General features: G+C 40.3%; 1 protein-coding gene across 1 annotated transcript in view; it reads right to left on the reverse strand.

Annotated features, from left to right (window-relative positions):
- The window catches only part of FBN1 (fibrillin 1), a 273,407-nt gene that overhangs the window by 220,818 nt on the left and 39,370 nt on the right, over positions 1 to 13,219 (reverse strand). Inside the window, exon 5 of the mRNA XM_040226469.1 lies at positions 2,541 to 2,636. Within this exon, the coding sequence (XP_040082403.1) occupies positions 2,541 to 2,636 (96 nt within the window). The remainder of the gene's footprint in view (positions 1 to 2,540; positions 2,637 to 13,219) is intronic.

A 13,219-nucleotide genomic window follows, 5' to 3' on the forward strand; every position in this document is an offset into this window, starting at 1 on the left:
CATATATTCCCCGGACACTTTTCCTGTACCCTGTGGCAGTCATGCAGTTGAGCTACTCAGATCTCCTTCCAAGAAAACCTACTGTGAGGAGCTGAGTTGGCTGATCTGCTACTGTGTTCATGCCAACGACCTGGTGGGGACCACTCAGCAACTAAGCACTGTGGAGACTGGACATTTCTGCCCATCATGAAGCTATTGTGATGGGCAGTCTTGATTCTGGACTCCCTATCAGCCTGACCAAAGCTTTCTTGGAGGTTGCACTACAGTCTGAGGCTTCTTTCGCACAATTGTGATAGTCTTTCCTTCCCTCTCTCCTTGCACAGGGGTGTGACATGCATCATAGTCTGAGGGTTAGGGTTTCCCTAGTAAATCTCTTGTGCATCTAATTCTATCTTGACATCCATTGGGATCAGTGTACTTGGACCAAGACAACCCCTTATAGCCACAAGTCAAGGCAGTAGTCCATTTATCATCACAAAATTAGAGAGGTTTATGCATGTCCACTGTTCTAATTTGCTTCTTAATTTATAGTCAGGTAATAAGAGATTTTAAGCAGAAAAGAAAGTTTGAGATTGCCTAAATTTGCAGATTAGGCTCCCAGTTTGAGATTGCCTCCCAGTTTACAGATTAGGAAACTTAAGTCTAGGAAAGATTTTCGAAATCTACAGGTGTTACCGAGTGCCTGTTGTACACTGGGCTCTGCTCCCTCCAGGTGCATGAAGGGGACAGGAGGATGACAGTGCTCCTTCTGATCCCCTTTCTGAAAATGCCTTTAAATCCACCCCATCCCACCATCTCTGGAGCCACAGCCTTAGTACTAGTCTTCCTGCTTCCTGTTCCTTCTCCCTCAAGTTCAACCCCTGCAGTGTGGCCACAGAGATCTTCCTCATTGTAAACTGTTGTGAGTGAAGTATATAAGGCCAGTATTTCACAGCATTAAAAGCCTGGGCTGTGAAGTTAGACTGCATGGGTTCAAATCCCAACTCTGCTAATTACTCCCTGTATAGCTTTAGGCAAGTCACTGAAGTCCCTGTACCCCAGCATCTTCATTCCATGTAGGTATTAATAATAAAGGCCTCTTCCTGTTAGTGCTGTTGTTATATCAAATGAGTTAATACATGTAAAGAGTCTGAATGTGTGCTGAGCATATGGTAAACAGAGTAAATAACTCAGTAGATGAATGTTGTTGGTTATTGTTTTCTCACTTCCCTCCCCTGCATGACTGCATGGTTCTATTTTGAGTGAGAACATGTTTGAAGAAGCATAAAGGCTCTCCAAACCGGGCCCATGACTTCTATTCCAACCTTAGCTCCCATCCCATCACTCCCCTCGGCACTTAAGTCCTAGCAATACCAATCATCCCATGCTAGTCATGTTCTAGGCTTTGGCTTATGCTGAGCCAGCTGCCTAAAAGGCCCACCTCCCAACATCTGACAAAAGAACTCCTACCCACCCCTTAACACTCAGCTAAAGGGTCTCCCAGGTAGGGAGGCTGTCCTACCTTTTCTACCTCCATACTATTGCTGGGGGCTGTCGAAGATTTAATCCCCATTCTTACTTAAATCACAGTGTACAGACAGTCAGGAGGGTATTAAATAAACTTTGGTTTACTTATAATAGCATTATTCATCATAGTAAATACATACACATGGGCAAAAATTGGAAACAACATGGATAAATGTTCATCATTAAGGATGCAATAAATAAACAGTAAAACCTCTATACAATGGACTAGTATGCAACCATTAAAATATGGTTGCATTTAAGTATGCAACCATTCAATAAAATGGAACTAACTTCTAATAAAATATTAAGTAAAAAAGTTATATGAAAAATCATGCATACCGTGAGAGCTCACGTACCAAATATGCATTAAAAGACTAGAAGATAACATCTGGAAAGGTGGGATTGTGGAAATTTTTACTTTTTATATATTTAAGCTTTTCAAATTTTCTTCAGAGTATTCTTGATATAGTAAAAAATAAGTTCTTTAGAGGAATTTTCATCTCTGCAAAGCACTGGGACTGATACACAGTAGACACACAATAAACAGTGTTTATGTGTAAACCAACACACTGGCCAGAAGTGTTATAACAGCAGAATCCAGACTAGGAAACTAGAGAGACGCAGACACTATTAATCAAGAAAAAGAACATGTTTGGGGAGAAAGACGAGGTTGAGTTTTGAAATATCTTATTGAGGATGCTTCTCGAAAATCCAGGGGGAGATGTTGGCAATCAAATGCAAGACATACATGTGGAATGCACAACAATTCTGCACCTTGGGTGGTGACTGCAAATCAGAAATGAGGTAAGCAGGGTGATGAAGGTAAATGAAAGAAAAATGAATCAAATAACCCAGTTCTGAGGTTCTCATCAGAAATTTGATGTTCTGTGTGTCGGGGAAGTGATCTGTTCACCTGTAAGAGTTAGTGGGCACCTGTAAAAATGCCATATCCTAGGCAGTCAAAGAAAAGCCACCATCACTTATCTCTGTATTCTTTTTGTTAACGTAGGTTAACATCTACACAGTTTACTTACGTTGTCCACAGTGAGTCCCTATGTATCCTTTCTGGCACAGACAATGATCATCACTGCAGCTACCTCCATTCATACAGCGAATGTTACAATGTTGGACTTGAAAAGAAAGAAAAAAAGGACTGATTTATTTCTGTAATTTAAGTACATAGATATCAACAGTTCACAGAAGTTGATTTGTAGTGATCTGAAGAGAAAATAAAATGGTTTATCAATAATCATATATTTATGCAGAAATAACCTAATTGACAATGCTAAACATGTCACATTTTGTGTGCATAAAATCATTTACAGTTCAATGTAACTGTAACATTCATACTGACTTTAAGCATGCTCAATGACTTCCTTAAGTTAGCAGACCTTACCATTCAATGTCATTTCTGTAATTTACACCAAGAAAATAGCGCCTTGTGGGGCCAGACGAGGCAAGATTACAATAGCAATATTTTTCTTGTTAAAAGTTGCGGATTCCCAGGTGGGTGAGCAGAAGACATTCAGAGTGACAAATTCCAAGAAATGGTGTTAAAAGAAATTTAGAAGGCAGCAGAAAGAAGGGAAAGAAGACCTACCAGGGCACTTAATAACAAGACTGCATGATAATGAAGATAGCTGGACTTGGCTCAGAAAGAGCACCTTGTTTAAACTGTCACCTTAAACCATCTAAGGCCTGCAGTGTTGTAAATCCACTCTTCATCACACTGTCACTTACGGAAGTATGAGAGCTTCAACACCCAAGGCAGGAAGACCCCAGGCAGCAGGCTGACTTGGACCGAGACGATGAGATGCTGGAGCTGGCCAGAGGGAAAGACAATGACAGCACAGCATAGGCCCCTGATCCCTTCAGTGCCGAGGCTGTCTCTATTTCAGTAATTCAAACACTTTCCAAATCCCAGACTGTTCCTTAGTCCTCTAGAAACAATCAACTACCTTGCTTGGAGAAGACTAAAGGCTTGATTGAATTAATCATTCATCATTGTTGACACATCTCTATACAAGGAGGCCAGGCTTGGGCATGGAACTTTGGCTTACTCTGTCCTGTGGGAGTAAATGCCTAGAGAAAAAGCCTCAAAATTTCACATAAAGAGAAAAGAACCCCTTTTTCTGTGTAAGAGCAGAAATCAGCTGCTTAGCCTTTGTGGAGTACTGGGCGTCCATCTTCTCCCAGGAGCAGAGAGGAGGCTCCTCCCAGCAGCCTGCTTCTTCAGTACACTCTGCTAGGATGCTCAGTTCAGTATCACAAAGAGGCTGCTGATTTCAGGAGAAAGGGCTATTTTTACAAAGAGCTACACAGCTCCTAGCACCACAACAGGAAAAGGGAGGTGCCAGAACCCAATCCCTATGCCCTCACAGAGTACCAAAGAGGTAAGCTGACAGTGACGCACCTTTTCAACAACATGTCATGCACATCCTAAAACACCATCACAGGCGCCCATCTCTACTGTACCAAGAACCCCTCCATCTCAGCATTTAAGGCCCTCTTCTGGATGGTTGTATGGGTCTTTCAGGGCTCCTTTGCCTACCCCTAATATGTTCCAGTTAAACACAGAGTTTAAAAAAAAAAGCAGCCAGAAGAGACAAGAAGGCCTTCTTCAATGAAAAATGCCTTAATAATAGAAGAAAACGGCTAAAAGGGAAAGACTAGAGATCTCGTCAGGAAAATTGGAAACATCAAGGGACCATCCCACCCAAAGATGGGCACAATAAAGCATAAAAATGGTAGAGACCTAGTAGACGCTGAAGAGATCAAGAAGACACGGAAACAATACAAGGAAGAACTATATTTAAAAAGATATTAATGAACCAGATTACTACGACAGTGAGGTTAGTCATCCAGAGTCAGATATTCTGGAATGCAAAGTCAAGTGGACCTTAAGAAGTACTGCTGTTAATAAAGCTCATGGATGTGATGAAATTCCAGCAGAACTATTCAAATCTCTAAACGATGATGTCATCAAGGTTTTGCATTCATTATGTCAGCAAATCTGGAAGACGCAGCAGTGGCCACAGGACTGGAAAAGGTCAACCCTCATCCCAATCCCCAAGAAGGGTACTACCAAAGAACGTGCTAACCACCAGACAGTTGTACTCATCTCCCATGCTAGAAAGGTCATGCTTAAAATCTTGCATGCTTGGCTTCAGCATGATGCAGACCAAGAACTTCCAAAAGTCCAAGCTGGGTTTAGGAAAGGAAGAGGAACTAGAGATCAAATTGCCAACATTCACTGGATTATAGAGAAAGCAAGGGGATTTCAGAAAAACATCTATCTCTGTTTCATTGACTATGCTAAAGCCTTTGATTGTGTGGATCATGACAAACTGTGGAAAGCTCTTAGAGAGATGGTAATACCAGATCACCTACCTGTCTCCTGTGAAACCTGTATGTGGGTCAAGAAGCAACAGTTAGAACCCTGTAGAGAACAACTGACTGGTTCAAGATCAAGAAAGAAGTGTGACAGAGCTGTCTGTTGTCACCCTGTTTGTTTAACCTATATGCTGAGCACATCATAAGAAATGCTAGACCTGGATGAGTTACAAGATGGAATCAAGATAGGCGGGAGAAATATCAATAACCTCAAATATGAGGATGATGCCACTCTAATGGCAGCAAGTGAATAGGAACTAAAGAGCCTCTTGATGAGGGTGAAGGAGGAGAGTGAAAGAGCCAGCTTAAGAGTAAATATTAAAAAAATGAAGATCATGGCATCTGGCCCCCTTCAGTTCAGTTCAGTTCTGTCGGTCAGTCATGTCAGACTCTTTGCGACCCCATGAACTGCAGCACGCCAGGCCTCCCTGTCCATCACCAACTCCCGGAGTTCATTCAAACTCATGTCCATCAAGTTGGTTATGCCATCCAGCCATCTCATCTTCTGTCATCCCCTTCTCCTCCTGCCCCCAATCCCTCCCAGCATCAGAGTCTTTTCCAATGAGTCAACTCTTCGCATGAGGTGGCCAGAGTACTGGAATTTCAGCTTTAGCATCATTCCTTCCAAAGAAATCCCAGGGCTGATCTCCTTCAGAATGGACTGGTTGGATCTCCTTGCAGTCCAAGGGACTCTCACGAGTCTTCTCCAACACCACAGTCAAAAGCATCAATTCTTCGGCCCCCTTACTGCATGACAAATAGAAGGGGAAAAGGTGGAAGTAGTGACAGATTTCCTCTTCTTGGCCTCCAAAATCACTGTGGACAGTGACTGCAGTGGTGAAATCAGGATGATTGCTTTTTCGCAGGAAAACGATGACAAACCTAGACAGTGTGCTGAAAAGCAGAGACATTACTCTGCCAACAAAGGTCCATATAGTCAAGGCTATGGTCTTCCCAGTGGTCATGTACTGTTATGAGAGCTGGACCATAAAGAAGGCAGAACACCAAAGAATTGATGCCTTCAAACTGCAATGCTGGAGAAGACTCCTGAAAGTCCCACGGACAGCAAGGATATCAAACCAGTCAATCTTAATAGAGATCAACCGTGAATATTCACTGGAAGGACTAATGTTGAAGCTGAAGCTCCAGTATTTTGGTCATCTGATGTGAACAGATGGATGACTCATTGGAAACATCCCTGATGCTGGGAATATTGAGGAGAGAAAGAAAAGAGGGCATCAGATGATGAGATGGCTGGATGCAAAGAACATGAACTTGGGCAAACTCCAAGAAATGGTGAGGGACAGGGAGGCCTGGCAAGCTGCATTCCATGATGTTGCAAAGAGTCAGACATGACTGGGCAACCGAACAATAACAACAACAATTTGTTCCCAGGCTTCTTTATCAGTGATTTATTCACTCAACAAATATTTCTGAGTACCTACAAAGTGCTGTACCCAACACCTGGTACTATGTGCTAGCCTCTTCATGGAATCTCCTCTTTCACCCATCTCTTTGTCTTTGCCCTGAACTCTCAACCTCCAACATACAACTTACACAATGTTCTTACCAAATCCTGAAACCCTGTCTCCAAGATCCACGGCAAATGTCTCTTCTTTCCTTTGATCTTTTCTGACTTCTATTCTCTCTTCCCTTCCCCACTAGATATGAACTCTCTTTCTTCTGACTCCAGAGTACTTTATACTTCTCTTCAGAAAGGTATGTTCTATAACCGAAACTATTTTTAAGTTATTTCTCCTATCTGTAGCCCATTTGTTTAAAAACATCAAGCATCACAGGGTGGGGAGTGGGAAGCATCATGATTATTAATTATATCTCCATAAGTGCTCAGAGCATTCCCTGATGGCTTGTAGGTGCTGTATAAAACTCTGCCAAATTAATTTCTGTTTATTTAACTTGTGCTCCATGATAACGACACCACAAGCTATACTCAAACAGAGACTGTGAAGTCCCCCATCGTGTCCTAAGCACTTACACAGCTCTGAGTGGGTTGCTATTAAAAATATTTTTATCTTTGTTTCCCCATATATAAAAGCAGAAATAACTTCTCTGTCAGAACATTGTTATAGAAATCAATCAACCCAGGAAACTGATTAAAACAGTTATTTTAAGCTCCTACAGTTCTATTAAAATGTCTTGGCCAAAATGTGTTTTCAAACTAAAAAACTATTTACAAGTATATAAAAGAAATGATTTGGTGAAAAACTTGGATAATATTCTAAGTAGGTCAGGAAAAGGTGTAAGTTGCTTTAAAATCTGAAGTTAAACTTAGCTTCATCCTATCTTAGCAAAACAGTGAGGATTGGGAAAAGCACAGGAAATGATGTCATCTGTCAAGCAGCAAAGGAACTCAACCCACAAACTGATTTCAATTAAAGTGGTCATGCCAAGAGCTAATTTCCATTCCCACATGAGCAACAAAGCCATTTAGCTACTTTGAGATAAAAAAGCGAACAGTAGTTTAAACAGTGACTTTACATGACTTGTTTAAATTAAAAAACAGAATGAGTTCTTCTTTCTGGAAAGAATGATGTTTATATTTAAATGGAATATAATAAAAACCTCCCTGATACATTCTTATACCTTTTTTCTACCCTATCTTTCAGGTAACCTTTTTCCAGCATACAATATTCTTTCTCCTTTAAAAAATAAAAGCCCTTGATCAGACTTGTGAAACAATAAGGCATGGTTAGTCCAACAGTCCAAATAAACTGGTAAACCATGTATCCTTAGGCCAGAGGAGCAAGCTCATCAACAGATTGCTGTTGTTGCTCAGTTGCATCTTATTCTTGGCGACTCCCTGGACTGTAGTAAGCACATCAGGCTCCCCTGCCCTCCATTATCTCTTGGAGTTTGCTCAAATTCATGTCCATTGATAATAGGATTTTAATCACCTGCTTTGCCACAAACATGTTTACCAAATTTGCATTCTTTGTGAGTCTTAGACCTTTAGGAGAAAAAGTATTTCCTTAATGGCAGGAGCACTCATTCAGGATTTCTGTGGGAAATAAAGGAACTAGATACGAAGTTTCACTATAGTTTAGAGAGTATACAAACTGGTTTTATTTGTTTGAGTCCTGCCATTGATACAAATTCTAAATTTACTCTAATGTGACAAAAAATTCCAGATATGTGGCAATTAGGAGACCAACTTCTATTTCTCTAGAAAAAGCCAAATGAAAAATAAGGGCTCCATTTGAACTCTAACTCAACACCTCAAGTTAGAATATATTCCTAAACTCAATCAGCGTTAAGACTTTACCAGAAACTGAAAATACTAGGGGAGTTCAAATGCCTGCGCACAGGTCTAAGGCTGCCACACGCATTCAAACGCCTGCGCACAGGTCTATGGCTGCCACATGCATTTAGCTCCAAGGAGAACTTCCCCTCCAAGATGGGTGGAAAGCCTCAAAGAGTTTCAAGTAAGGTTCAACATCCTAGAACTAACGAAAATGTTGCCATTAACCCTTATCCATATGGAGTCCCAAACGAATTTTATGTATGTTCCAGTAGAGGTCGGTCATCTCAGTCATTCAACAAATATTTACGGAATGCCCTCCATTTGCCAGGCATCAGGAAGAGCAGAAGAAACTTTGATTATAGCCCAGCACAAGTTAATTCTTAAGAACAATCAGCCCAAAGAGAGCAAAGTGAACACACTACTGGAACAGCAGAGATGCAGGGCTGGTGCTTAGGTCTACATACCTCAGGTAATGATTTTCTTTGGGACGCATTAGGTTGGGAATGATCTTAAAATTCTTCCATTATCTTGGCAGGCACAAGGGGCAGAAAGAACACTGGGAGCCATTTGCAAATAAGCATCTGTACGGTAACATATGATTTTAATTTAAGCCCTTGGAAAAGTACAAGACAAACAGCTAGACTAACTTCTGGACTCGAAACCTGAGAAAACAGTCCATAGGGACAGCCAGGACCACTGCAGGACAAAAATGATTTTCACCGGGAGAGGCAATGACATTTTAAGTGCATAGTCTGTGGTGCCTAAAGACACACCAATTAGTAGAGCAACTTCACTAAGGTATCTCAAAGCAAAACAAAAAAATCTAGCGGAGCTGCAAAAGATACAAAGAAAGACAAGTTATATGATAGTAGTGATAAAGGCACTTCCATAGAGGGTTAACTAGAAAGCAAAGAGTTCAATTGTTTCTATGGACAAATCTGAGCAGATTCCACCCAAGCTGCTTCTCTCTGTTTATATAAAACCCATACTTTCCTGAAAAACCTTTCCAAGGTCACTTCTTCCGGACCAGCTACAGTGCTACCTTCCCATTCTCTGAGTATTCTCATACTTACACTTTCAGCAATGGTTGCACCATACTTGCTCAAACTTGCTAGCCCACTGCTCTACAATTGTTCCCCTGGGCTTCTTACATCCTTAAAGCTTGGATTTGGCTTGGGGGTACAAGTACCCCAAATTCTAACTAAACTGAAATGAATTAAAAATGATAAAATCTTATCCAAACTAAAAGTGGTTCCAAACAGTAAAGATGTCAGTACTCTCCAAGCTGACATACAGATTTAAAGCAGTTCTATCAAAATCCCAGAGAATATTTTTCTGTATATACAGACAAGATGAATCTAAAATTTATATGGAAAAGCAAAGGAACTAGAGTAACAATTTTGAAAAAGAATAATTATGTGGGAGGAATTAGTCTACTCAATTTTGAAAACTTACCATAAGCTGCAGTAATCAAGACTGTACAATACTGGAGAAAGGACAGACAAATAAATCAATGGAATAAAATAGAGAAACAGAAGTAGATGTATACAAATATACCCAACTGATTTTTTGACAAAATTTTAAAAGTAATTCTACTGATGAAGGACAGCCTTTTTGGAAATATTAGGTTGGCCGCAAACATCCTATGGGAAAACTCAAACGAACTTTTTGGCCAAACCAATAAGTGGGTTGGAGGAATCAGACATCCACAACACCTAGGTATCCACAACACCTAGGTATCAACAACACCTAGACCTCAATGTAAATGTAACATTTAGAAAAAAAAAAAAAAAAACTGGAGAAAATCTTCAGGATCTATGGCTCAACAAAGAGTTCCTAGACTTGAGATCAAAAGCACAATTATTTTCCATTAAAGAAAAAATTGATAAATTGGACTCAAACATATTTTAAAACTTTTGCTCTATTAGAAGAGGAAAAGGCAAGCTATAGAGTGAGAGAAAACGTATGTAAATTACATAGCTGACAAAGGGCTAGGATTTAAAGTACACAAAGAACTCTCAAAACACTAAATTAGTAAAGAATTCAATTAGAATCTAGGCAAAAGATGTGAAGAGACAACAGTTCACTCAAGAAGATATATGCAGGTGACAAATAAGCACAGGAAAAAAATGGTAAATATTATAAGCCAGTAGGAAAAAACACAAATTAAAATTACAGTGATGTAATTACCATATACCCATTAGAACAGCTAGAATTGAAAACAGCAGCAACCCTGATAGCTGGTGATAATGCAAAGAAACTGGGTCATTCATACATTGCTGGTGAGAATGTAAAATGGTACAGCCACTCTAAAAACAGCTGGCTGTTTCTAGAAAAGCTAAATATGTAACTACCATACAACCCAGCAATTGCATTTCTGGGCATTTATCCCAAAGAAATAGACTTACGTTCACACAAAAACCTGTACATAAATGTTCATAGCAGCTTTGTTTGAATAACCAAAAACTAGAAGTAACCTAGATATCTTTCGATGGGTGAATGGCTAAACAAACCGTACATTCATAGCATGTAAATTCAGCAATAAAAGGGAACATAGTACTGATACACAGAACAATCACAAAAGGATGAATTCCCAGAGAATTAAGACAATTCCCAAAGGTTATATACTATGTGATTCCATCTATATAACATTCTTGAAATGACAAAATTATAGAAATGGAGAACAGATTAGTGGTTGCCAGGGTTAAGGAGGATGTAGGAGGAAACGGTTATGAGAGAAACATAAAGAATCCTGGTGGTAATGGCAACATTCTGTAGCTTGACTGTATCTATGTCAATAGCCTGGTTGTGAGATTGTATTATAGTATCACAAGCCATTAACATGAGGAAAACTGGGTAAAAGACACCCAGGATCGCTACAAAGTACGTCTTACAATTGGATGTGAATCTACCATTAACTCAAACTAGTAAGTTTAATTTTTTTTAATCCTTTTAAGAAGCATAAAGAATAAAATAGAATGAGCATAAATTCAACTCAAAATTCTAAAATATGAAATTTAGGGAACACCTTTTATAATAATATACTGTATACTATTTAAAAAGATAATCTATTTTATTTATATTATTTATTTTATATACTTTATCTATTTTACTTATCTATTGTACTTATATATATTTAAGGAAGAGTGTGAGAAAATTCATGGACCGTGCATGACAGGTCTTTATGAGAATTAGAATTGCTCAGGATCCACCTCTGGCCACAGAGACTGAGAGAGTAGTGAGCAGTTCTAACATACCTAGAATTAAAGTCCAGAAAACCCACTGTTCTGAGCCTGTCTAGCCAATCCTCTTTTTGCCCTGGTGCCTCAACAACTGGTGGCAAGACTCCCAATAGGTTAACGGAAGCCACGACTTCCTGGTGTCCAAAGGAATTGCTGGCTGGCAGTTTGGACTTTCTGGAAATGCAATCTCTTATTCAGGTCACTAAGAGATCATTTCCTATTTTAAAAGTCACAGGACACAAGTTGGAAACAACCTGAAAGAAAAACCTTCCTTTCATTCTTTATATTTTCAAATAAGAAGGCTAAAGCCTCCGAGGTCCTACAACTCACTTGGACCTCCTTGACTCCATCACATAACAAGCATACAGTTTCTCACAGGAAATATTGGTAAAATGACCTAAATTTACTCCTCCTTACCAGAACCACAAGTTGTGAATGCAAACATTTCACTGAGTTAAATTAGCCTTCTATTACCAGGGGCGTTAGCAAAGTGACCTACTCACATTTGTCTACCACACCACGGGCAAGAAGTTCTTCTATAGGATGGCAGAGCTGTTTCCTAGAACATCATTTTAGAAGAACAGAAATGAATTCTGATCATTCCTCAGCTACCCTTAACTTATTAATAAAACATTCTGCCAGCTTTAGTTGTGTAAGCTGTCTGGACGTTATTAGTTCAGGTAGAGTCCAAGCCAATGGTTTTAAAGGCTCCAAATGCCTCAAAAACCCTCATGAATCCGTATCCTCCCCCTCACTTCACTCTCATCCACAAAATACTTGGGGATTTTGTCCAGTGAACAAGCACCACAAACAGACCTAAACCTCCTCAGAGATTACCACGCACAAGTCTTGGACTTCAGCCTCTACCCTAATCAGGCCCACAGGACCTTACCACTGCACTCCTCACACCTTGCTATTAGCTTGAAATCTATTAGAACCACGGCTTTTCCCTCTGATCTTATTAACCTCTTTTCTCCACATCTCGTGATTTCTACTTGACTAAATCATTAGCAGCTCACACTATCATTGAAGACCTTTCCAGCTGGATATCCAGTTTGCCACCTGACTGTACTTTCTCCCCCTTATGGAGTGGTGTGTTAGTGGCTGGTCAAAGGACCAATCTGAGGGATGGTTCTACTCCCACCTTGCTATGTAGTCTCCTTGCCCACCCGCGGCTCTCACTCCTCAGAGGCAGCCTGGAGACCATCACTCTGATAGAGGTGGAGACATCCAGCATGTTCCCCAAAGTGCTGCCAGCTGAGCACTCTGCTTCGTCCTACTCCTCCAGCTCAAGTGCTCCTGATACATGGAATTAACCTCTTGTTGCCGGGAGAACACACATTAAAAACGAAGCTGAGATCAAGAAAGAACATTCTACCCTTTGTTGTTCACCTGAAACTCTCACAACATTGTTAATCAGCTATACCTCAATACAAAATAAAAAGTTAAAAAAAACAGCAAAAAACAAACAAACAAACAAAAGAACATGCTATACTCATTGCAATAAGCAAATGAGCCACAGCCCACAGGAGAATTTCTATCCCAACCTACAACTGTCTGTATTTATTCCTGGGTTGGGAAGGTCTCCTGGAGAAGGAAACGGCACCCCACTCCAGTACTCTTGCCTGGAGAATCCCACGGACAGAGGAGCCTGGTGGGCTACAGTGCAGGGGGTCGCGAAGAGTCGGACACGACTGAGCGACTTCACTTTCACTTTCACTTTGTCTCCATTTGGTTTCCACCAGAAGCAAATTCTGAGACAATGACTCAAATGTCAGTGGCTTCTTTTAGAAGTAATTTCAGGAAACACTGGGAA

The sequence above is a fragment of the Oryx dammah genome, unplaced genomic scaffold (genome assembly GCF_014754425.2).
Source record: "Oryx dammah isolate SB20612 unplaced genomic scaffold, SCBI_Odam_1.1 HiC_scaffold_26, whole genome shotgun sequence".
Lineage (NCBI taxonomy): Eukaryota > Metazoa > Chordata > Mammalia > Artiodactyla > Bovidae > Oryx > Oryx dammah.